Below are 26,689 nucleotides of genomic sequence, written 5' to 3'. Positions count from 1 at the left end.
AGTACTCACTTGTGTCTAGCAACTATGGTCTATATTTGATCCACCACTCTCTTTCCTCTATTTAAGTCTGCACACACATTTTTGATGTGTGTTTTGTTATGGTGGAAACCTATGACGATTTAACTTCGTACAAAATCTATCATCCAGATATGAAGGGGTTGGGACCCGGCAGGAAATGATGTATTACATGAACTTTGGCTCAAGAACACATCAAAATAGTGCCAAGCGTTCAATGCACTAAAGAAAGAGGCATACTGTAACCTAGTTGATTTTCCATGTCAGTTTGAACCAAATCTTTATTAATGGTAATAATACTAGATTGCTACCTTCTCTACTATGTAAACTTGTGATGAGGGAGAACATGCTAAAAATGCACATCTTGCTGATGTTGAAAAGTAATTGGCTAACTAGCAAGTGTGATGCTATTGGAAATCGACAAGTTACAAGATAGTTTTGATGATGTACAACCATGAAGGCATACTACATTATGATTCTGCTAGGCAGCGGTGTCGTGGCATTCCACCACCTGCCCTTTTGGACATCAAAATATGATGCAATAGAAGTCATCATGAATAACCAGAGATCACATATGCTGTTAATTTTTTATCAAGGATCTGCACTACACTGAATTCAAAATTTTGGTTCTTCCTAATTTAACTTATTTGTTTCAATATTTGATGTAGTTTCTGTTTTGCTTATAATATACTTTACTATATATTTATTCCACTATCTGCAGGAAATGTCCAGATTCACGATTTTAAATAGTGAACACGACATACAGAGGGCAGGCATATCACTTCTCATGCACCTTCAACCCCCTTCTACTGTATGTGATCCTGTAGAACATGGTATACACTGCATTACATATTTGAAGGAGCAGAATATAATTGAGAAAATAAGTGAAAATTTAGTTCAATCAGTTTATTCTAGATAAGCAAAAGAAACACATAGGAAACAAGTACAAAGGCATACGAGCAAAGCTACAAGTACAATGCAGGTTTGAGCACACCACCTCTAAAACACTACTCTCAACTTGTTATCATGAATGCAACACGGTAATACCTAAAACTAAAACAGCCTTCAAATATCTACAAAAAAGGCCAGCAACACACTGGAGCTACGATCATTAGCACTTACTGACAATTCTTTGAAGTGCATTTTTTATGTCTTCTGTAGCTGCTGCAGTTGCTTTCGTAACCTGCAATAGGTTTAGCCTAATATCAGTAACTTTATATCAAACAAAAAAGAAACTAAATAGTTTTAACTATTAATACTCTACAAACCTTAGCTCTTAGCGATAGTTTGAGAATGCTATTGACCATAGATGATTTGATAGATTGAGAATCTAAATAAAGGTCATTCATGGCTTGTACAACTTCAAGAAGCAAAGACTCCCTCCATGGACACTGAATCTCAACAGCAACCTCTTTTTCTGTGACAGTGACCATCACATCTGTTACACCATCCTTGCAGAGTACCCACTGGAGCTCAGACTTGGGTACATTACTAGCAGAAGCATTTCGTTCAACTGTGCAAGACTTCTTGCTGACAAGAGTTCCATTGCTGGCATAGTTGTCAGAGGTTCTCTCAGTTACATCTGGGTATCTCTTTCTTCCAACCAACTCTCTGCAAGCTTCCAACTCTTCTACCCTTCTTTCAAGCTCTTTCACATACTCTATTGTATCTCCAAGGAGAGATGCTTTGTCAAGCTGCAAAAACTACAAAACCTCTCAAAAGTTTTAGTGCCCAATTGTTTCTGGTAAAGCAGCTATGGCAAATCAAGCACCAAGTAGGAAAATGTTTAGCAAAATTATTGGAGAAACTACTAAAAAATCCCCAGGGGTAAATTATATTTATGGTCTTCAGTAAAGTGGTGGATTGTGTACTTACTTTTTACAAATAGAATTACCAAGCTGTTAAAAATAAGATTGCAATTCCCGAAGTTCTGTCACTGTCAGTATATAGATCTCAAATGACACGAGTAAAAGCCAGACAATCAGAATAGATAGTATTGCAAAAGATGGTTTATACAAAGAATAATTATGGGTAGTATGTCATACATACTGAATTTTAATGATGACATTTTATTTCTTTCTGGCTTTACCGTACAACATTTTATTTGTATTGTTATTTATTTGGAAGAATGGGAACATGCAAAGGTCAAGACCATTTCATGTTTCACAGAAGGTGATCAGTTGACTAACTCCATGGTTTATGTGAGACGGATTTTATTTTGGTAGATATGCATCAAAAGATACAATAGTACTCCTACTAGAAAGATGAGGAAAAAGATGTTGAAGTATAAACCTAAGAAAAGTAAGATAACCAACATCCCATAGTTGGTTCTAATTAATGACAAGGAACATCTGCACGATGAAGAATAGAAGACGCCTGTGCAATTGAGGATTCCTGCATTGGCAATCAATTGCTAGTCCACAAGTCAAACAGTTCTTGGTATGCAGTATAGTTTCTACAAATTGTGAATTTCTAGCAAACTTTGAAATGACATGAAAGACATCTTCTGAATTAATGTGCCTGATGAGAACTAGAGTCTTCTAAAGCCTCAAAGCAAAGTCAAGCTCATTATCAAAATAAGAGCTAATATGAATTTGAGTAAGAGTAACAAATGTGAAATAAAGAAAAATGGGTAAGAGAATACATAATATATGATATAAAGAAAAATGAAACTTTTATTGTTCATTTTTAGTTCCCATTTTGTGGAACTGCTGATCTATAGGGAATATAATCAGGGACCAGAATTTCCTTCTACATGAAAAAGAAGTAATCAACATTTCCACAAAGAAGAAAGGAACAAGACTGTATAAATACCTTACTAATTGAAGGAACGAGTGATCTTAAGACCACACATTGGTCATTCAATTTTTCTCTTCCTCTTTGCTCTGATAAAACATGACAAACACCAGTATCATCAACTTGTTTCCATAAATTGCCTTTGTCATCAGTTTTTCCTTGGGACATAGAGTGCTTATGGTGCATCCAAGCAACATTGAACAAAGCCTTCTTCAATAACTTCTGTGGCGTGTCAATGAGTTGCATCTCATAGGTTACATCCTTCCTCCACCTTGAGAAACCAGAACCGTTACAACCACTGGACAGTGAAGTTTGGAAAGAAAAACCATGTGAATTATCCACAGGCTTTGGCCCAAGAGGATTACACAAAATAGCAGAAAGTGTCTTCGAGTAGTGGGAGTTATCATTCTTGTTTGCACATGAGTGGAACCTAGTATGGGTGCATTCTTGCAATTCTTGCATGTACTGGTTCAATTTTTCATTGTGAATATGACATGAAAGCTTTCCATTGTTTACAAATGACTGTGAAATGCAGTCGCTTGAATTCATTGAAGCGTACAATCCCTCACTAGTTTCTTCTTCAGCATGTGTCCAAGCCTGAACTTGACATGTATCAGTTAATTCATCAAGCATGTACGAATCATTGGGCTGCTGATGTGGATTGTTCTCATTTGAACTGTGACCAGGGGACACCACTTCTTGGACAACCACCTGTGATGCATTAACCGCATTCCTTTCAGTTTCAGTTTCCACTTTGGATGCACAAGAATTAAGAGGATGAAAAGCTTTGTGGCCCTCAGAGAATTGGTTGCATGGTACTGAATAGTCAATTTTCTCAGTAAGCATGGGTGTATCTCTTTCAGAATTAAGCTTAGTAAAAGCTTGATCTTCATCATCATTTGATTTTCGGGGGCTGAAAGTAGATTGCTCGGAACAAACAGGCTTAGAGACCTCCAAAAAGAATGTCAATATATGCTGAACAAGTGAAGGGTCCTCCGCCACCTTGAGAAATCATAGCAATGTATAAAATCAAGACATCTTTAATGAAAAAACATGAGCACAGGAATCAAGATCAGTGAAAGAAATTCAGGAAGTTACCGGTTCATTCACTCCAAACTCCAAAACACCATCCACACGAGGAAAACATACAACCGTCTGCAAGTCAAAGAAAATTTGTCAAGTTTGGTTTTCTATAAAAGAAATATTCCAAGACAATGAAGGCCAAGATAATTTAAAAGAATACAACTTGAAAGAAGTCATACCTGAATGCAAGCACTCTGATGATGATTATTTATACCCACATTGAGTAATAAAATTAACATCAGATCAAGGAAATCAGACAAAGAAATCAGTCGATATATATTCTAGAGTTGAACAGTGAGAACAGAAAGGCAGATTTTAAGTATACAAAAAGATGAAAACCTTTGCTAAGAGCGAGCGGGTGAATTCTTTGCTATCCGCAGAATGAGCATCACAAAGCCAGATGTGACGACCTTCTGCAAATGTTTTTCCTGGAAGACTGCATAAAAACATGTTGCAAGTATGTGGATTATGCGAAGTGACATGACAATAATTTTCAAAGGAGACACTGCATGTATATTCAAAGTACCACGCACACAAGGATGGGATTCAGAACCAGATCTGTTGTACAACATGCTGCATCTCTAACCACTTGGTTGTCACATTTAAACTGCAAAGCACATTTACAGGCATAAAATGCTAGCTAGGCTACCACATTCATGATGGTAGGATGTTAATGTTCATAAGATGCCTGTTAATGTAAATCACATTATTCACAGGCTAAACACAGGACAATATTGTACTAAATATACTAAAATTGCACACAAACACTCATAGCCACTACCCAACTCAAAGAATGGCCCGTGATAAGTGAAGATGTTCAGAGGAAAAGTTTTCTTTCTCAAATCTGGCTTAGTTTCACGGCACATATACTAGACCAGGTTCAGGCCCACATCTAGACTAGCAGTTCAGACTCGCCTGGGCTAATTTGTAGGGTTGTTTAGTTTTTTTTTTTTGAGGAAACGAAAGGTAATTAAATTAAAAGAGAAGAGAAGAGTTACAGTTGTAGGGTTCTTTAGTTGATTAAACTTTACAGCATAGAATGATCACTACATCATTTTGAAAAAGTGAAGAGAGGTAGATGAGTACCCTTGATCAGGAGTGAAAGCAAAGGACATGCAAACCATGTAGAACCACTCTGCATCAGTAAGATCTTCAGGAGACAATGCAGCACAAGGCCTCTTTGTCTGCTGATTATTGTCACCTGCTGATAGATTCTCATACAAGTCCCTCAGCTGCTGGCTCCTCTGCAAGCCCATTTGCTCAGCATTAAGCTCCACCGGCAGCACAGTCTTCCTTGTCTTTATATCCCCATTGTAGAATCCATCACCCCATTGCAAGATCCTACAGAAAAGCAAAACCACTCAAAGCACAAAATTAGTTCTATTAGGTACCAATAGGAGTTGTAGTAGAACTGATTCAGAAGAATCAGATTCTGACCACTCAAGTGAAACTGAGAATCCATAATGCAGCAGCAGAGAGGAAAAGCAGAAAACTTTGCACCAGTGATTTTACACTGTTAGTGCAGACATAATCTGATTTTTTTTACATGGTTAAGAAACATCATATACATCAATGTATTCAGAACTAAAGACCATCCAACTGCTGTGAAGATTATAAGGGAACTACAGCAAGTGGAAAAAAAAACAGCGAACAGATAGCAGGGTTCATTTTGGGGCCTTGTGAGCATACCCTTCACTAGAAAGTGACCAGAAGATGGCGTAACTCCACTGAAGGCTCTGAACGGCAGCACCAAGTTGTCTTCTTAGGTGGTTTCCTGGCACTCCTTCCTGGTTTTGGAGTCCAGACGCCATATCGCAACACAACATATACCTCTCCTTTTTCTTTTCCTTTCCAAGACAGAAAAGCAACACTCGAATAATTGTTTTTTCAAAGGTGGTTCATAGGATTCATCCTTTTTTTTTTAGTACCCAAAAACAAAAATCTAGTGCCACCAATTTGATATGCTTGCTATCTGCTCAACGGACAATGACAGAACAGGAAAAATGACGTAGTTTAACCACCTATAGAAGAAGAAAAAAACTTGATTTTAAACAGGACAGGACCAGAAATGCGAGAGACTTTACAACAAGGCCTCTGTTTCCAAAGATGGTTATTTGGTCACTCAACCTGGTTGTGACTTGTGAAGTTTGGCTTAAAAGGAAAAGGATATCAAGATTTAACCAAATGCCAAACACCACCTAAATAGGAAAACTAAAAATAGCAGGATTTTGAATGCGACAGGTGTAGAAAAAAAACATTAAAAAAAAGTAGCACATTTAACACGAATAAAATGGTTCTCAAAGAGGTATGATTTTAGTCAAAGCTTGAAAAAAGAGAATTTAAGCAGAGACATAAATACTACTGTAATAAAACAGGCTTGCAAGTTGAAACTGAAAAAGAGTCTAGGATGATAAAAATGATTAACCAAGGTGGCTTTGAGGCCAAGAAGAGAAAAAGCAACCTGAAAAACTTTTGTGCTGACGACCGCTAGTGTTGCATTCCGATGTCCAAAGGAACCAAGAACCAGATTTTGGATGGGTGCATCCATATGCAACATCACCAACGTGACCACAGACGTGGTATCCTATGGGGGTAAGCGGGGTCCTGTGTCAAGCTGAGGGCTCAGGATCGAATCCCTCTGCCACATGGGGCGGCTGTTGTTCTGGTAGGAGTTCGCCTAACCTCAGCTAGACTTAAAAAAAAAAAAAAACAACGTGAGGAATCCATAATATACAGAAAAAAAAATGCAAGAAAGAAACCGGGGTAGCTAGAGGACCACCATTTTTTCCAATTGTTTCACTAATGTTGTTTATACTCGAAGTTTCAATCACCCACCACGAGAAAAGCACAGTAAAAACATGTCTGGTGCTCTAGCATCACAGAAGTTGGCATAATAATTTACGAGAGTAGAAGAAAAGACAACGGAGCACTGTCCATTTTTTCTGTATGTTTTTGCTTTCTTTACTGATGATAAATGGGAGAGAAACAAAAGAGAGAGAGGACTGCAATTGCAGAAGAGGCTTTCGTAAAGAGTGTTTTTGAGTGGTAGATGGTATCATGGTAGGAGTGCAGGATCACATTATTAGAGGTAATTTGGGTATTTTACAAAATGGGGACATGGTTGGTATTCTCATCATCATCCCTTCTGCAACTTTCATATAGTGGTCAACTTTTTTCTCTTAATTTCAAAAATATGACATCTCATTTTTTCCGATATTCCTTAAAGACGCAACGATTTTCTGCAAATTATCACATAAAGACCTCAGGAAAGCATTTATCATCTTGAAAACGTATGATTATTTTTTTGTTTCCTGTGTTGTCCTTTGGAACTGGAAAATACTCATTCATTCCCATAAAAAAATTATTATGAAAACTATTATTGTAATTTGACTTATGATTATAGTAGATATAGTCCATTTTTGGTAGTTGAGGTATATCAGGAAATTCAGGAACGTGAAACCTATTTTTGAAATTAGAGTCAAAAGATGGGCCTTTGAATGGAATTTTTCCTTTTTCTTTTCATTTATGATGGGGGGCTGTGCCTAACCCTAAAAAGACAAAAGCTAGACTGCTTTCCTTCTGCTGATCTTTGTTTTTGAGAATAATGAAAATATCAAAATAGATATACATTTAAAATAAAATAATTTTTAATTCAAAACATATGGTTGAACAAATATTAAAGCAAGCACGTACTTCTCTCAAAAAAACATTTTGTTTACCCATCTTTATAGTGAGAGAAAGAAAAAAAAAATGTAAATATTTTCATGAGAAAAAGCAAGGTCACTTATATTGGTCCAAGCTCGTCCAGTGTAGAACAATTGTGCTCCAGTGATGTTCCAAAAGATATTTTGGATCTGAATGACCCGAACCACAAAGAGGACCGTTTACGATTGATTAGGGTGGATCTCATCTCATGTCCACTATTTATAGAAAAATGAAAACCTACTAAATGGACACTAATTTAGATGAAACATGCTATTGGATTTTTTATATTTTTTTTTTTAAATTCTAACCCCATAGATTATGCAGATGCGTGTACTTTTGGTAGCTATTACGTTATACATGTTTGCCAAAAAGATAGTAGTAAGATGCATGCTTATTTAAACATGAATATGTGCATATCTAAATAAATTAATTACTTTCAGATATACATATGCTCTTATATTATACATGTATAGTGATTTTTGGCTTGAAATCATAATTATTCATATTTGTATGACAACTGGTGCTTAGGTCTGAATATGAATCTGTCTTCTTACACTTACAAAAACTTCGATTTGGATGTCTAGTCATGTAGCGTGGATTCATTTTCTAGTGGCGTTCTGCTGGCCAGCACTGGCAAGCGTTGACAGATCTGCCAGGCCTGTCAAGCCGCAGGGGCCCAACCCAGTGGCTGGGCTGGGCTGGGCAGCTATTAAAAAAAAAACTACAACTAAACTTTTAGTTTAGTTTGCTGGGCTGCCTGGCAGGGTGCACACAGGCCCAGCCGATGGAGCCGGACCCCAGCCGACTAAATAGGTATAAAGTTTTTTTTGTCCTCGGTGAGGTTCAAGGATATGAATGCTTTGAACCTCACCGAGGACATGGCATTGGATAGAAATGAATGGAGGAGAAGGATTCATGTGGAAGACCCAGAATGATTTTCTTTGTTGGTTCATATCGCTGACCCGAATTGTTTTGGGATGAAGGGGTAGTTGTTGTTTTTTGTTGTTTGTTTTGCTGGTAGGTTGTTGCCAAACCAGGTTCAGCTGAGTGGCAGTGTGGCCTGTCAGGCTCAGCCCAGAGCAAGTTTTGGGGCTTGTCAAGGCCAACCGACTGGGTAGGTCAGGTTCAATTGGTCAAATGCAAAGCTAGTAGTATAATTTGTATATTCAGATTCATTTTCTGTTTCTGTTTCATCTAAATGAGTCATGTGTTTATGTAAATTTTGTCAAAAGAAAGCAATGAGTAAGCTACTAAATGAAACATGTTATTGGATTTTCTATATTTTTTCAAAATTCTAACCCCATAGATGTATTAAGCATGATTGATTTTTCTAAAAATCGAGACTTGGATAATGCATTTTAGATGAAAAAATGATATTTGGAGCTTCAAAATTTTATTAAAATTGTAGGTCATTGATTTTTGAAACCTTATAAAAACCTATCTGTACGTCATAATCAAATGCTCCAAAAAGTGATTCTTATAAAACAAGCACATTTGTACGGTCAGAATTTAGAAAAAAACAGCTAAAACCCAATAACATGTTTCATTTAGCACGGTGCTCATTTTGTATGTTTTTATTTTTTAATCTTATATATATATATAGAGAGAGAGAGAGATTTTATTTAAAAAAATAGTGATTTATAAAGAGTTTAGTGGAAAGAGTGAGACTAATTTATGAACATTATGAAGTGGTAACTGTCAATTTATTAAAAAATTAAGTTTTCATTTTTTTTTGTCACTCATTCAAATCTTTAAAATTCACATAAGTGCCATGTAAGTGTACACTTTATTTTTTAAAAAGCAAAAGATGCAAAGGACCAAACAAAGTTAAACAAACATGACATACTGTCATTAAGAAATAAGTAATAACACAAAATGTTGGCACTCATTGCCCATGTTTCTTCCTTTATAATATTTAGGAAAATGTGTACTAAGGTTATAATTACAAGCCAAACCGCCTTACAAGGAGCACATTGAATAATTAATTTGATTATGCTTTTTAAAAAATTAAGGCCATTTTTTTTGCAGCTGCGCTGCATGCTAAGCACGCAGCTCAACTACTGCTGACTATCCATCCCAACATTTTTCGAGATGGGCAATTGCACCCATATAGAAAAATGCTAAGATGGATGGTTGTCAGGCAGGTCGCTGCATCATTTAGAAATACATTTCTGATACCTAACGAGTCAAAATGGATCTTTTGGCTTTTATTAAAGAAATATAATTTAATTGTTAGCTCACGATTTTACTAAAGTCAAAATGAATCTTTTCGTTTTTCTTAAAAAATATGGCTAGTGCACAGCTAGGGCTATCAACGGGTCCGGTTCACCAGATTTCGGATCTTAGTAGTATTTGGGTTTTAATCAGATTTGGATTTGGATTTGGATTTGGATTTGAATGCATAATAAATACTTAATCTAAATCTGATTTTTAATCAGGTACAATTGAAATATAGATTTTTGGCAGAAGCAAGATTAGCACCAGCCAAATACCAATACTAATGACGATTGATGTTGTGGAGGAAATGTGAGGTCTTTGGTATCCAATTTTTTTCAAATTTCAGGTGTTTATAACTTTTAAGACCAAAAATATATTGCAATTATTCTTTAGAACGTGAAGGTAGTGACAAAATGCCTTCATCACTAAAGGAATCAGAATGTGTAGGATCAGTAGGGCCTATACATAGGCTCCATTAGTAAATCCATCGTCCTGCTCACAAAATTTTAGTTTGGAAAGCAAATAGCCAGTAAGTAATTCTTGAGGTCATTATGGTCATTGTGATCAATAATGGGGATGCTTTGTGGATTTGGGTCAATTCTCCTCGTTTGGATCTCTTGTTAGTAATTTGTGGCCGTTGTGAACAATATTAGTGGGAATTCTTTCCTGGATTTGGGTCATTTCTCCCGGACATGGATCTCCCACTGCCTGCTTTCAAGTTAGGGCTAAGAAATGGGGCCCGTTTTCGTTTCCGAGGCCCCCCAAATCCCTCACCTACCAGTCAAACACTTGGGGGAGACTCTCTCTCTCTCTCTCTCTCTCTGATATATATATATATATATATATATATATATATATATATATATATATATATATATATATATATATATATATATATATATATATATATATATATATATATATATATATATAAAGCCAGTATTTTATAACAGGTTTTTCTTCGAACGTGCAGCACTACACCACCCGTTGTTTTTTTTTCAAAAAAAAAATTTACTTTTAGCTGTTTTGTACCACCACTAAATGTCTGGAAGGTGCAAAAAAATTGACAATCCATCACCGTTTGATCACACGCGATCAAGGGTGACGGTTCATCTAACCCATCCTCAAACACTTTATGTGTTTAAAGATACCAGTTTCTCTCTCTCTCTCTCTCTCTCTATATATATATATATATATATATATATCATTTAACCCTCTTTCACAAGTAGGCCGCACGACCTTTTCTTTTTTTTTAATTTGAGTTTTAGTGGTGGCTTTGAGCTGTCTCTAAAAATGTTATTTTGCACAAATTTTTTTCACCTCTGACCACGCCCATGATTAGCAGCGCTTAATCAGACAAGATGGGTGCATGATGAGACACCCGTGTGTATAATTGAAATATGTTTACCAATCAAATATGTTTATTGGTATGAACCAAGATTTTTATAAGTTTTTGAAATTTCATTTTACGGAAGTGATTTAGAAGCTTGGTTTTATAGAAATAGACTGTTGGATCATCCAATTACAAACGTGTAAGATCTTTTAAGGATTGAAAATCAACTACTTGGAATTTTTATAAATATTCAAGCATAAAATATTGCATATTTTGATCCTATTACGCTGATCCAATCCAACAGTTGATAACTAGCAAATGGACTACACTGACTGGGTTAGATTTGCAAAAGAAAACTATGAAAATCTCAATTCATAACAGCAAACATATTTGGTTGGTTAATATATTTCAATTTATATATATATATATATATATATATATATATATATATATATATATATATATATATATATATTGGTAACGGTGTATTTTATTTAAAAATCATAGATAGAGGTTGTTTTGACAAATAGAACTTAATAGATGTTTTCAGCGTATCCCAAAATGCTAGGGATCGGCTCTTGCATTGAGTTGGTTTCCCCACGTATTTAAAATCTCCCAGATAACCACCCTCCCTGAATTGATATCTGAGTCAATTTCTTTCTTCCTTCTCTGAAATAGGACTGATTTACTTTTGACTCAAAGAGTATTTTGGTTGTTAGATGAATCCAACTGCAGACAACGAAGAATGGGTTTATCATAAAGCAAGCCATGGGAGTCCTTAACCATGAACAAAGAGTAGCTGGAAAAAATCCTTGATAAGACCCTTCCTGAAGTTTGAAAACATTCACACACGTACGTAACGCTATATGACGCTAGTATGTAGAAAGGTCGGTGAAGTCTCTCACTTGACTGGGTGGTACTATATCATCGTCATATTATTTTGTCAAAAACCATATTTTCAAGAGCTAAGACACATAGGGCCATTCATTCTGTGATACAATCAAGCTTGCACCTCACCTGCACTGCCGATTACTCCTTGCAATCAGTAGACAGTCCACCACAACATGTCAAGCTTTCAACAACTTTGCAAGAAGAGAGAGAGAGAGAGTAATGAACATATGGTCTGACATGTGGCAGCTGAGGTTTATATAAACTGAGTTTGCATGAGTTTATAAAGGTTCATGAAGGTCTAAACTAGTTGCATGCACCCATTATGATCCAAACCGGTAACATATATATACTCACAATAGCCCAAACTAACACCCTCAACAGGTTGTTTGTGCACACCAACGAGCAGCCGGCACTCACTAAGGTCCCAACATTCTTGGACATGTTGGAGCTAGGTGGCATCCTCCAATAAAGTAATAAATGACCATTGACCACCTTAGTCAACCATAGGGGTGTCAACGGGTCGGGTTTAGTTCGGACCCAAGTGAAATCAGACCTAACACCGATTTTCGCGTATAGTATCAAGTTCTGACCCGAGTCTAATCAAACCACCATAAGAGAAACCATACCCAAACCCGATAAAAACTACATGAACCAGACTTGGGCCATACTTGGTAAAAATAATCTTTTTATCATTTTTACATGAAAATTTGTGGGCCTTAAACGAAACTCGAGTTGGGCCTGGTTTGGTATAAAATTTCACAAATTATACCCAGATCCATATATTAATCAGAGCTTCAGGTTCAAACTCAGGTCTTAATCAGGTCTTCTTATTTGTCATCGTACTTGGACCCTATAAGGTTTGGTATGGGTCAAGTTTGTTTCAACCTGACCCATTGACACCATTAGTCAATCATCAACAAGTTTAGGAAAAAGAAATTTTATTGAATGATATTATGAGGTACAAATTTATTGAAAAATGTGATAAAAAGATTAGTCAAAGTCAAACCATGATCAAGACCATATCGATCCAAACCAAATCAGGTCAGGCCGAGTTTGAGTCCAAGTCCAAAGTGTAATTGGCAAGCCCAAGATCTAAGCCCCTTAAGGCCCTTGCCCTCTAAGCCAACTCTCCATATTTTAAATTCAAAGTATTTAAGAAGAATTAATGTGAAAAACATTTTTCATAAAGTGAGTTTTCTCCTCCTACGCAAAGAAAGAGATATTTTGCCAAAGACTTTAGTTTAAAAAATATATAATTTTGAGCTGAAAACTAATTAGAAGCTTCTAAACAGTCTTATCCCATGCATATTTTGTGTTCATGTGTGAATTTAAAGCCATGAAAAATAGACATCTCATATTACACCAAAACTTTGTGAAATAGAAACCAATGCTTTTATGAGTTCTAATATGCAGCGTCAATTTCTCAGTTCGAAAAGTGTATTGTTGGAACCGGGTTGGAATGCCAAGCCGAACGCGAGGGAAAGATCATTTATACCGATGCTGAAAAGATCGTTTTATCAGGTAATGGAGACACTATAAGCATTCTGTTGGTTATGTATCAGCGTTAAAACAATTTCATGCAACTATGATTTTTAGTGAATATATCTATATGTTAAAATTAAACAAAAAACAAGTTCAACTATATTGTTTAGAAGTGTTTAGATCAGTTTGAGTCATAAACTATTTAGGTACTACTCAACTCTCTCTCTCTCTCTCTCTCTCTCTCTCTCTCTATATATATATATATATATATATATATATATGAAAAATGTATCGTCTAACGCCTCTGGCATTGGATGAGCTCAAATGTGTGTCTACACATTGTGTGTTAAAAAAATTCAAAAGAAGAGGTGTTAGTAGCAGTTCTAGACCACTGCTAAAGTCTTGGTTTTCACTCAGGTCTTTAGCGATCATTAAATGCAAAAAAAATGTGTCGTTGATCAAACGAGGGATTAGCGACCTGTTTGATGACACACACACACACACACACATATATATATATATATATATATATATATATATATATATATATATATAAACATGTGACACTTTCAAATCTATTTTAGTTAGTTTTGTAGATTTTGGAGGATTTAAGGTATGTTTGATGACTTGTCTAAGATTGAACAAAATGAACAAAAAAAGATGGAACCATTATACAACTGTACCAAGTCCAACATTTGTTTGGACTGTACTCGGATGTGTTCCAAATGCTTGTTGTTTGATAACTATGTGTGGACAACTTGGCAGTCATGGATAATGGATCAGATTACTTTCCAACCATATGAGTTTTAACTTGTTTATTATGATTTTTATGTCAGATGTAGATATCAGATTGGATCTAAAAAATAAAAAATGTATAAAATTTAAGTAATTTGAAGAAAATCAGAATTGATATTCTTTATATATATATATATATATATATATATATATATATGTGTGTGTGTGTGTGTGTGTGTGTGTGCTTTAATCGTTATCTTTTTAGATCTAATTATTAAATTTTATCAAAAACTTATGGATTTTAGCTTTGAATATAGATCTCAAACTTGATGCAAGTAAGAAAAAATTGTTTAAATTATGGGTAATTTGAGAAAAAAAATCATATTTTTTATATACAAACCAAAAACCCTAAAAGGCATATTCATATTCATTTTATATACAAACCAAAAATAAAAAATATAAGAAAATAAATCATATTTATATTTTTATACCAAAAACCAAAATGCAAGAATTTATATTCATAAAACCAAAAACCAACATGCAATATATATATTTATCGTAATAATCCAGACCCTCTTCATCGTGCACAACCATCTTCGTCTTTCTTGCACAATCGATTTCTCAATGTTATAATCACACAGGCTCATGCATGTAAGCCATCGTTCCAAACCCGCAAAATTAAACAGTGATTAAATTGAACATACCTATAAAAACAATTGAACCATGATCACAAAAAAGACACCGATCATAGGATCAATACAACACTCTAGAGTATCAAAAGACTTACAAATTTCAGCAATTTTATCCTCGGGAAGGAGATGAAAATAGGAAGCCAACAAAAAAAGGGATTTGCTCACGCTCACAAACCCAGGAAGAGAGAGCTGAAGGAAAATCAATATTACCATTCATGAAGATCAGCAAAATGTTGAACCCATGACTCAGAACAAGAGCGGAAGCCAAAACAAAAAGAGAAAGACAGAAGAGAAAAAAAACACAAAAGCAGACAAAATAGCAGGCTCACGCAGAAGTCGCTGCCCCAGAGGGTGCCAAAAAAGGGAGAGCGTCAGCCCGAGGGAACGGAAAAACACTAAGATGCATACAAAGAATTGCATATACATCCACTAAGATATTATATACCAGGTTATGAATGAGAACTGAAATTTGACGAAAAATAGCATCATTGCGCACCATCCAAACAAACCACCAAGAGATGAGCAAGCAAGTCCGACAAATCAACATTCACCTCTTGCTGCGTCTAATACAAACACTACAAGAAAATTGTTAATTAGCGACGGAAATTTGCGACGGATTTTTTCCGTCGTAAATTTGCGACAGATTAGCTAGAGAAAACTTTCTTAATGAATCTGTCGCTAAGTAGCGACGGATTAGCGATGAAAGTTGTTTCATCGCTAATCTGTCGCTAATTAGCGACGGATTAACGACAATAATTTTTTTCGTCGCTAATTCTCAATACAAGAAAACATTTTAGCGAGAGATTTAGCAAGGGAATTTTTTCGTCGCTAATTAGCGACATAAAAATTCCCTCGCTAATTTTCGATTTAAACCGAGCGCAAAATTTTCCCTATCTCCCAGTTCAAAATTTAAATCGATTGCGCTCGATTTAAACCGACTTCGATGATGCAGAGTGATCGCTGTGCAAGTCAGTTCATGGTGGACGGCGATGATGCAGAGTGATTGCTGGAGGATGGCGACGCCGGTTCACGGAGGACGACGACACCGGTTCACGGAGGACGGCGATGCCAGTTCACGGAGGATGACGACGCCGGTTCACGAAGGACACCGACGCCGACGTCGGAGAGCATGCCAGTTCACGGAGGACGGCGACGCCTGAGAGCATGCCGGTTCACGGAAGATGGCGACGCCAGTTCACGGAGGACGACGACGCCGGTTCACGGAGGATGGCGACGCCGGTTCACGAAGGATGACGACGCCGATTCACGGAGGACGGTGACGCCGGAGAGCACCAGTTCACGGAGGACGGCGATGCCGGTTCACGAAGGATGACGACGCCGATTCACGGAGGACGGTGACGCCGGAGAGCACCAGTTCACGGAGGACGGCGATGCCGGTTCACGAAGGATGACGACGCCGATTCACGGAGGACGGTGACGCCGGAGAGCACCGATTCACGAAGGACGGCGACGCCGGAGAGCACCAGTTCATGGAGGACGTACAAGTCCGGCGACGAGGTAGAGCGTTCGTTCTGTGCAATGCCTGTCGGGCGCGGTATAAGTCCGACTTATTGCTGCCGGAATACCGCCCGACAGGGATCAATTTTTTTTATTTTAAAATTTTAGCGACAGATAATGTTCGTCGCTAAGCTGTCGCAAATTAGCGACAAAATTAATGACAACCAAGTTTTTTCGCTAATTAGCGAGCAAAAATTCGCGATGGCCTTTATACATCGCTAATCCGTCGTTAAACAGTTTAGCGACGGATAAGCGATGGATAGAGGCCGTCGCTAATCCACAATTTTCTTGTAGTGAAACTAGTCTCAAGATCGGATCGAGCGTGAAAGATTCCTCCTTAACCAACACTTTTGGATGCCTTCAGGTCCTATTAAAGAGATCCACAAAAATAGGGCAGGGCTAGAATAAGTGAAACTTAGTTTCTTCGTCAGTTTGACAAAGCACACACCAACTCGGGAGCTGAATGCCCCACTACTTTAAATTGCTATGGGTCTAAACCCTATCGTGAAAAATTAGCTAAGCCAGGATCCGAGAGTGATGGGAAGGGCCCTTCGCCCAAAGCACAGCCTCGGGCAACCAATAAGCCCCCAGGGGGAGCAATGATCTATACACTTTTATTCAGTGGCGTAGCTAGGATTCATGTGAGGGGGGGGCAAACAGGGGTGTAGCAAAAAAAAAATTTGTGTGATAGTCGGGGGTTCGGGGCAGCGTCCCCGAATTTTTTTTTTTTTGAGATAAAATAAAAAATGGCTATAATTATTAATAAAAATCTATTTTATATGGACGAATCAAACTATTTGCTGCAGTCAGGGCTGGGCTAGGACTGAGCTGGGCTACAAAAATGGATAAAAATATATTTCATATGGAATCAGGGCTGGGCTGGGCTAGGACTCGGCTTTTAAAAAAAAAAAAAATTAACTGTTTCGGAAGGCAGGTCCTGCCAGCCCCCCCCCCCCCCCCCCCCCCCCCTAGCTACGCCTTTGCTTTTATTGAAGGAGCCAAGAGGGGTTTCAAGTTTTGAGACACTAGAGGGATATAGGGTCTGACTGAGGCTTCTGCGGGAAGGAGCCAAGAGAGGTTTGATCGCCACCACCACCAACCCACCATTCTCGGCCACTGACTGTCACCACTGGCTCCCACCTCGGCAGCACCACCCATCTCTGGCACCCGAACATGCTCCTCCTCCAGTTCTCCTTCACTGCACAGAGAGGAGAGATGTATCGTCGAGCGCACCCATCGATGGTTTTTTTTTTTTATTTGTTTACATCATCTTGTTCTTTTCGTAACAGAAGTGTAGAATGAAAAGATCTCTGTTTATGGGTGCAGCTTCTCGATCAAGATTTGACATATGGTTTGGATCTTGATTTGATCTGAACTTTAATGATAACAGATCCACTGAAAAGGAGATCATCCTTTGCTTTTTTCCATGGAAAATGCAGTATCAAATTGTTTGGGGAGCTTTTCACACCAAGTGTGAGAAAGAAGGACGGGTTTAGCAAATGTCTAGGTAAAACTCTCTCAGTTAGGTATTCAAATAGATCAGATCCGATCGGAGCTTCAACCTGAATCTGATGCTGTTCTTTGGATCCAAATGGAACTCTTGAAACCGGATTTCTCGCTGCTCCGCTCCTGCATCATTCTTCTCGGGTTGTCGGGTTAGAGAAGACTTGCCCTTGAGTCAGAACCAAGCGATTGAGCTTCTTCCAATTTCTTTCCACTGCACGAATTATGGGTCTGCATCATGCAACGTGAACTTGGCCATGCTCCTTAAGTTGAAGGCGTTGAACACGACCTCAATTGATAAGCATAAGGAATATCCATGAATGCTCTTGTCAACCCATCCCTAGTATTCTTTTAAAATGTAAACCCCTATACAGATCTGGACCAAACAAACCAAATGGGTTCATTGTAGGCTTGATCCAATATGAAGAAGCTAAGTTGGATTGGTCTTAGGTGAGATATGGGTTGGGTAAAGTAGGTTTAAGAGGCTTTTGGATTCAGATACAATGTTTGGCTTGAGAGGGTATATTATAGGCTAGGTCCAATTGGCTTTGGGTATTAGGATGTCCAGGACATATTGGGTAAGATATGGGAAGGCACAATATGAATTGGACCTAAATGATTTGGTTGTATATCCAAATTGGGTTTGTCTATGGATTCTAAAACAGGTTTAGGTATCCAATAAAAATGGATTTGGATCTAAATCTTTCTCAATTGGATCTGGGTCTTTAAAAAGGATTTGGATAAGTTTTTAATAAAGGATCCTTTAGGTCGGATTTAAGTTGGATGCATACCTACTTGGTTTGCGTGGTTTTAAGAACTAGTAGGCAGTTCTCCTTATCCCATTTCAACTTTTTTTCGGCATGTATGGCATGGTGAAAAGCATGCTACTACAAAGATGTGACATTTTTGTATTTTTCAAAGGCAAGCTGGGGTTAGGCATGCCCCCACCAGTTTGAACCTGCAACTTCCCAAAGGAGACATGCACGGACAGCTCCTACCAACCTCTCTGAGCACCCGTTGTGACTAGGATCCAAAACAGCATTAGGTCTAAAAGTTTGGATCCAAAACAGCATTAGGTCTAAAAGTTTGGTCTTGGTTTAGATATGGGTAGTGTTGCTGCCAATATGCAGTAGTCTTCATAGGACCATTACTATAAATTGAGGTGACCAAGTTGAATTGTTGCTTGACAGCCATGAAAGCCGTTGATTTCAGTAATCAGGATACATCCGGGTAGCCATAAGGTGTGTGATCGAAAGACGTCCATCTTCATCTGGATCGTCTCTCAAATTGTTTGATCGAACGAATCGATGAGTAGATCTTGCTTTGATACCAGAATTGATGCACCCTCGACTCGGTGATGAAAAACAATGGTATGATTACGCTAAAGGGAACTAAAAATTCAATTAAATGAAGGAAAATAACAATAATAAGAAAAGTTCAAGGGAAAGAAGAAAAGAGTTCAGGGTTTGAGAGAAGGGAAAAAAAGATTTCACAACCAATCTATCTACAAAAACTTTATAATGAGCATTTATAAGCCTCATAAGAAACCCTAATCCCAAATTGGACTCAAGATAGATCTATTACATAACTAAGATCTAAATATATAAAAAAAAAGTACACTAAAAACTTGGATCCAAATGGATCTCTTGAACTTGAATTTATATCAGATATGGATCTTATAATATAATCCAAAATGTTTTCAAATTGTATTAGAACTTATATGGCATGACTTTTCTTGGATTTACACTAGGTTTGAACTTTCTACTGCATTGGTATTAAAAATCAAATTTGACCCATTTATACGCCGTAATTTTTTCTCATTTTTGCCAAGATTTTTTTTTATGAAAACCTAAGAAAAATGTAATGACAAACTGAAAATCTCATGAGAAATTTATTGTGTAAAATCATCATTTTAAAACCCCAAGAACATATAGCGCTACTGCGATACGAAAAAGCTTAAGTGAAAGTAGCCATTTTTGACACCTAGACTTTTCGTCAGTATTTGAATCACCGATGTAACTTTTAGTTACATAATCTTTGACGGATGCGCATCTAGTGTCAGTGAAAGCTTTTATTGACGCTTTTTGTGTTAGTGTTGATCACTACTGTTCTAGTAAAGGGGGCTCCACCTGTTTGGTAGGAACAGTTTGAAAGCAAGAAAGACGTAAGAAAAGTGATGCAAAATGAAAAATCTGTAAGGACTTTTCTGACCCTTCTAAACGAGAGACTATTAGTCTCAAAGAGTTTTTTCTAAAAATTACTTTTTGATAGAAAACATTCCTTCACAAGAATAGTGGGAGAATGTTTTCTTTCAAGAGAAATTTTATTTTTACACTCACCACCACCACCCACCATCTCACCATCACCACTATCATCCATCTCACCACCACTCTCCTTCTCCCCTCTCTTATTTTTTTACATTTTTTCAATGTTTTTCTCATACTAAACAAACAAGAGAAAAACTTATCATGAAAAAAAAACTTTTATAGGTAAAATTTTCTTTTCTTACGAGACTTTTTCTCACTTCCAAACGTGTTCAAAGAGAGTGCAGGGTCGCTGTAAAATTTTCGCACTTGTGCAACAGTGCGAGCATAACTACTTTCTTGATGCCAAGGGAAAAAATCCAAACAGCACATGATCATGACGTAACAAGGAGCCTCGCATTGCTTCTTTTGGTGACATCCGTACTGTACCTAAGGTTTTCCTCTCTCTCAAACACGGTCTCTACGGACAAAAAGGTTGCTGAAGTTTGACAGAGAACATGTGCTGTCAAAAAAAGGCATCCACGTGTCACATCCTGACTGATCTAACAATATGTCCTGTCACTAAAAGGCCACACCTTACGGGGTCCTAAACTTTATTTCAAGTCGCAGCGTGCACTGAAGAGAGAGAAAAAGTTAATTTGAGACCTAAATAACTTTCAATTATAACTAGTTATGCAGACCTGATCCAGTTTACCTTCGGTTTGGTTGGTAGCCTTGTGATTGTTTCTCAGGTGATATCTCATGTTGCCGGTGACAACAAAAGCAGTATCAATATATTATTTTAGAGTTTTCTTTACATATTTATTGCATTTTTGGCAACTCTGATTCCCACCCAATATTGGTTTGAGTGAATGTTTGCTACCCTCGTGGGTAAAGAACTCACAATAAATAACTGCAAATATGTTTATTTGTTTTTAATGTTTTATTGTATATCTCAATCTCCATATATGGTCTATATGTTTGGGTTAGTAGCAATTGGTGCTTGGATCATGTCATTTCATGGTGTATGCAAAATTTTGTAAAAGTTTAAAAATCAACGACCTCCAATGTACCCAAATTTTGACATTGATAAAATCATTTTTTTATATAGAAAAAATGTGAACCATTAGTTGATTCTTACTATTTTAACTATGTTGAATACATCTATGAAATTAGATATAGTCAAAACAACCTCCTCCCATAATGGTTTCAAGTAAGGGGTTTCCTTACCCACAAGGGTACCAAATGCTTTTCCTAATTTCGTAAGCATGCCTAGTTATTTTTCACAATGCATACGCAACTAACCTAAACCTATGGTCAACTTAAACATAGGGGTGTCAACGGTTCAGGTTTACCCAGACCCGACCCAAACTAAACCCTGTAGGGTTCAGGTATGCTCATAAATAATAAGACACAGGTCTGAACCCAAAGGTTTGATTTATACATGAACACGGTTATAGTTTGTGAAATTTTATACCAACATGAACCCGGCCCAAGTTTCTATTAAAGCCTACAAATTTTCAATGTAAAAATGATAAAAAAGTATGATTTTATTGGGTATGGTTCGAGTCTGGTTCATGTAGTTCTTATCGGATCCGGGTATGATTTTTCTTATAGTGAACCCAATTAGACCCGGGTCTGGACTTGATACTATACCCAAAAATCGGGTCTAAGTCTCGTTTCATTAACATGTAACCTAATCAGATTTGGATGCGGCAGTAGGTCTTTTTTTCTTTTTCTATATATATATATATATATATACAACAACAAACAACAACAACTACGCCTTCATCCCAAAACAATTGGGGTCGGCGATATGAACCAACAAAGAAAATCATTATGGGTCTTCCACATGAATCCTTCTCCTTCATTCATTTCTATCCAATGCCATGTCCTCGGTGAGGTTCAAAGCATTCATATCCTTTCTTATCACCTCCATCCATGTCTTCCTAGGCCTACCCCGATTTTTTTTAACTAATATATTTTCTCATTTCTCCATCCTTCTAACTGGAGCATCATTAGGCCTTCGTCAAATATGTCCAAACCACCGTAAACGATTCTCTCTCATCTTATTTTCAATGGGTGAAACGCCTACCTTCTTATGTATCTCCTCGTTCCGAATCTTATCTTTTATTGTATTTCCACACATCCATCTCAACATACACATCTCGGCTACACTCATATATATATATATATATATATATATATATATATATATATATATATATATATATATATATATATATATATATATATATATATATATATATATATATATATATATATATATGCATTTGATATCCGACTATGTAAATTTAAAGAGTGCCCTTCATCTAAGGCACATGTAAGAGATACAAAGTCCATCTATGGCATTTTGGATGCCGTTCATTGTCAGAGGTGCCTTGGATGCCGTTCATCTTAAAAACCAATGACACCCATCAAACAATGAGTAAGCCTCATTGTGAGCCATTCATTTTAAACCATCCAGATGCCAAACATGAACAGACATCGGGAAAAACACAAAGGCCCCATTCTATGTTGTTCATCTTGAGATCAAGGGTATACAATGATCAGGTGGCCATCGGAGCACACTCTTATCTGATCTCATCTCAATTAGGGATGGCAGTGGACTGGAGAAAAATGGGGCCCCGCCCTGCCTCACCCCGTTTGGACCAGAAATGGAAAACATGAAATGAGAATGGAGGCGAGGATGGAAGTTAAAACCAAAACTGGTGCAGGATCAAGAATGAAGGCGGGTATGGAGGTCTGGATTTTGAGACTAAGCGGGGTGGAGACCTTGTCCTCCGCCCCGATCCACTGCAATCCGGAATCTCAATTGAAGTAATATCTGCATCCATGACAGTGTCTAAAACAAATGCAGCCAGGCTTTGTCCCCACCGTGTGATGATGATGATGATGTGTAGCTGAAGAAGAAGCCCAAAAGACATATTGAGCATTTAAGAACCACCACGTGAAACAGTGTATTTCCCCCATTTTTTTTTTTTGGTAATATCTAATATTCTGATTCACTTGAGTCACATCTCACCCATCAGCTGACAATTCACGTTTCTTGTTGGTATCTTCATTATCACATTTATGGAATGGCAGGCAGCCCAACCCTTGAATACAAAAAAAAAACAATAAATCTATGGTGTTACGTACAAGATGACAAGATTGGGCTTAGGCTTTGGAGCAATAAATATTTGAGAGAGGCCAATTGAAAATTTTATAGAAAAACGCACCCATCTTTTCTCATATTTATAAATAGTAGCTTAACCTTTGAGATTTAAAAATACACTCCTAATTTTTTTTAGAATTGCTTTTGTTAACTAGGCGTGTATTCTTAATATCTCAAAATTTAGATCGTGTTTGTAAATAAATCACAATTTAGGAGTGTTTTAGTAATTTTATTTTGTAAGATGCATTAAATGAATGACACGAGGACCTTACAAGTCGGACCGATAGGAGCAAGGTTTAGATGTTTTTTTAAATCATAAAGAAGGGCCCCTAATGATATCTCTCAAAAAGTGTTCTTCTCCCGATCCACTCTCATTATTATTATGCCGCTAAAAGTCCTCGTGACTGGAATCCAAAGCCCCGTGACTATTGGGATTCTTGCAAACGTGAGAGATCTTCGGAAGGAAATCTTTCGATAAATTAAGTTCTTGCTTGTGGAAAAATATTAACAAAAACATTGTTAAATAATAAACATTAAAGTGTAAAGAATGCATAAACATATAAAGAAAAATAATAATATTAAAAAATATAAAAAAGAATGTATCAAATTAACAAATTGTACATATTGATAATTTAAAAATATGTGTTAATTTTAAATATTCATGATATTTTTGAAATTATATTAGCTTCTTAAAACACACACGTAGGGTTGTACAATGGGTGGGCAGGGCCAGCCTGGTCAAGCCCAACTTATTGATCAACTGGGTCAGACCTAGGCCTAATACAAAACTCATGGCCTGCCATTACACCCATGAGCCTAATTCAGACCAGCTCAGGTTGCACAAGTCATCCTATATATATATATATATAATGTTGATTAATTCTGATTCTATTTTTGGCCTTCAAAACATATTCTTTACGGTTTTGACCAAAACATGATCCAAATATTTAAAAAATCTAAAAAAAGAAAACAAACCCACAAATGGATCCTGAACCCGGTTACATCCTATTTCAGCCTGGCGTCATTCTCCTCATATTGAAGAAGACTCACCTCGAGTCTTACTCGCTTTCTTTCGCTTTTTCTAGTTTCGTGTAACTACTACAAACCACTGATCTAATGCAACTTCAGACACTAAGAATAGATCAAGAGGATCTAGAACTGGTGGGATCTGATCCATAAAAGTCTCAAGGATGAAGAGTATAAAGACCTGATCCATTGGTGGTTCATTTAATATGGGGTCAAATGGATCTACGTATAGGAATCGGGTCAAATTAGAGAAGTCCATTTGGAAATGATCCTGGATCCAATTAGGTGAGATTGGGTCTAGATGTTCTTTAATTGGGGTTGTGTATAGGACATGTTTTAGAAAAGGTTGGGATAAGTGCTCAGCTGTTTTGGGTTTTAGAATGAAGGATCCACAAGGTGGGTGTTGGATCAAAGTAGGGTCCATTTTAAAATTCAATTGTGGATTTTGATGCAAATTTGTTTTGTTTGAATCTGGGCACCTAATGGAATTTGGTAAAGGTTTGGAATGAAATTTATTTGGATTAGGTTCCTGCAGGGTCATATCTACTTGGATCGGGATAAGCTTGGGAATGAGAGCATATAATGGATCATCAACGAACCTGGTCCTTATCAGTTGCTTGAACACGTCCCCTGTTCAAATTCTTTCTTGTGCTTGACCTTTATAAGTGATTATCCACCAAACTTTAGTGGGGTCATGTTGTCGAGTGGATGCCAAGATGACTCTGTGATGATCGAATATTTGATGTCACCCCAATATGCTTTCTAGTGCATGGATTTAGCTAAAAACAAATTCTGCATTTCATTTGCCCGTGAACTCTATAGAAGGTCCAAATTGATGACATTCATATGAGTTTGGACATGTTCGATCTGCTATGTGCTTGCTTTGGGGACCTGCAGGAATTGATGCAGTGTCCTGTGGGTTGTTTTGGGTCTGTGACATGGTTGAGACTTGTGGATTTTGGGTTAGGTTAGGGTTTGGAGGTTTTGCAGGGATTTGGGTTATTTTGGGCTTCTGGGGCATACTGAATAGGTGTAAGTGGGGTTTGGGGTTGATTTGGATTCAAGATAGGGTTTAGGGTCAAATTTGGATCTAACCTAGAAGGGTTTAGGTTTTGGAGAAGGAGTGGGTGAGAGAGAGATGCTAGGAAGGTGAGAGAGAGATTGTGGGAGGCGTGAATGGGAGAGAGATATATTCAAATCTGCCCCAAACAAAAAAAAAATACAAAAAAAAAAAAATCATGAGGGTGGCACCAACTGTGATCAATCTCACCCGCTTCATAGGACTGGGATATGATTTGTATGAACCTTGATTATGATTTGAGACAGATAAGAATATTTTATCTTTATTTATTTATTTTTTTTATGGTAGGGTCGCCATATGAAAGTGATCGAAAGTCAGATCTAGGTTCAATATCAGGTTCAAGACTGAGTCAGGGAGCAGGTATGACCCGTTTGCAACGAGTTTAAAATTTTTACCCACAGTTCTACATAGACTGATGAGATCACAATTATTTTTGACAATTTTTTGGACCTTTGATTTATCCAAAAAAAAAAAAGAAATTAAATATGAGGACCATAATAGGCTTTAGTTCAGATCTCCAATAAATTGGCAGAACTTATGTCTACCTTGGGATAGGAAGATCGGGGCCTATACTATTCCGATCCAGGTGAAACAAAATTTGATTTGGGAGTTGGGGATGTAAATAATATTTATCCAAAATTCCAGCATCTGATTTTGTCTATTGTAGATCAGAATGGACCGAACACGTTCAAGTATTTAGGCAAGACTGGATATGAACAAATCTGACGGTAACAATGGCTTTGGACACTGAGTTCGTGTCTGGATGATCGTATCCTTATACCTTGCATAGATCAAGAGTTTGTTTGCTTTGGGGGTGACCACAAGAAAGAAATCTTGACATTGAATAAGATCGGATGGTGTTATGCTCTCGGACAACGTAGATATCCGCTTTTAGGATTGCTTTGGGTAGATCCAACAGTGAACTTGTCCGATCAATATATATTATTCATGCGTATTTGATAAACCAGTAACTGAACACTTGGAGCATTGTTACACTTTTTGTTCAATATTATTCATGCGAATACTGGCTAGTCCCACTTCCTAGCAGATGCATCTTCTCGATACTCTTGCTTGGTGCCAGTATTCCTAAATGTCATCAAAGTTGAATGCCATGCAGAATTTATGCTTTAGTTGGACTCCCTTGATAAGTGTAGGCAAAATATCATGTTAGTTTATTAACATGATATTTTG

At 37.2% G+C, this 26,689-nt stretch overlaps 2 protein-coding genes across 2 annotated transcripts; both read right to left on the bottom strand.

The window, feature by feature from the left end:
* Positions 1 to 401: 401 nt before the first annotated feature.
* Positions 402 to 3,978, bottom strand: LOC149813326 (transcription factor EGL1-like). Its single transcript, XM_089991519.1, has 5 exons — positions 3,910 to 3,978; positions 2,830 to 3,813; positions 1,284 to 1,718; positions 1,138 to 1,198; positions 402 to 836 (listed from the first exon to the last, which is right to left on the bottom strand). The coding sequence occupies exons 2-5, from the start codon at positions 3,655 to 3,657 to the stop codon at positions 811 to 813; spliced, it is 1,350 nt and encodes a 449-aa protein (XP_089847645.1). The 5' UTR covers positions 3,658 to 3,813; positions 3,910 to 3,978; the 3' UTR covers positions 402 to 810.
* A 231-nt stretch (positions 3,979 to 4,209) lies between these two features.
* Positions 4,210 to 6,604, bottom strand: LOC149813325 (truncated basic helix-loop-helix protein A-like). Its single transcript, XM_089991103.1, has 3 exons — positions 5,584 to 6,604; positions 4,981 to 5,235; positions 4,210 to 4,330 (listed from the first exon to the last, which is right to left on the bottom strand). Exons 1-3 carry the CDS (start codon positions 5,718 to 5,720, stop codon positions 4,210 to 4,212), a joined length of 513 nt encoding a protein of 170 aa, XP_089847229.1. The 5' UTR covers positions 5,721 to 6,604.
* Positions 6,605 to 26,689: the final 20,085 nt, after the last annotated feature.

This window comes from Nuphar pumila, chromosome 16, assembly GCF_984573655.1.
Source record: "Nuphar pumila chromosome 16, dmNupPumi1.hap1.1, whole genome shotgun sequence".
Taxonomy (NCBI): Eukaryota; Viridiplantae; Streptophyta; class Magnoliopsida; order Nymphaeales; family Nymphaeaceae; genus Nuphar; species Nuphar pumila.
This window is presented reverse-complemented; position numbering and strand designations above follow the sequence as displayed.

Coding starts and splice junctions, on each gene's coding strand:
- LOC149813326 (XM_089991519.1), bottom strand. CDS start 3,657: ATGCTTACTGAGAAAATTGACTATTCAGTACCATGCAACCAATTCTCT. Junction 1,719..2,829: donor TCGTTCCTTCAATTAGTAAG/GTATTTATACAG, acceptor GAGGTTTTGTAG/TTTTTGCAGCTTGACAAAGC. Junction 837..1,137: donor TGCACTTCAAAGAATTGTCA/GTAAGTGCTAAT, acceptor CATGTTCTACAG/GATCACATACAGTAGAAGGG.
- LOC149813325 (XM_089991103.1), bottom strand. CDS start 5,720: ATGTTGTGTTGCGATATGGCGTCTGGACTCCAAAACCAGGAAGGAGTG. Junction 5,236..5,583: donor TGGTCACTTTCTAGTGAAGG/GTATGCTCACAA, acceptor GCTTTTCTGTAG/GATCTTGCAATGGGGTGATG. Junction 4,331..4,980: donor GCTTTCACTCCTGATCAAGG/GTACTCATCTAC, acceptor GTTTTTATGCAG/TCTTCCAGGAAAAACATTTG.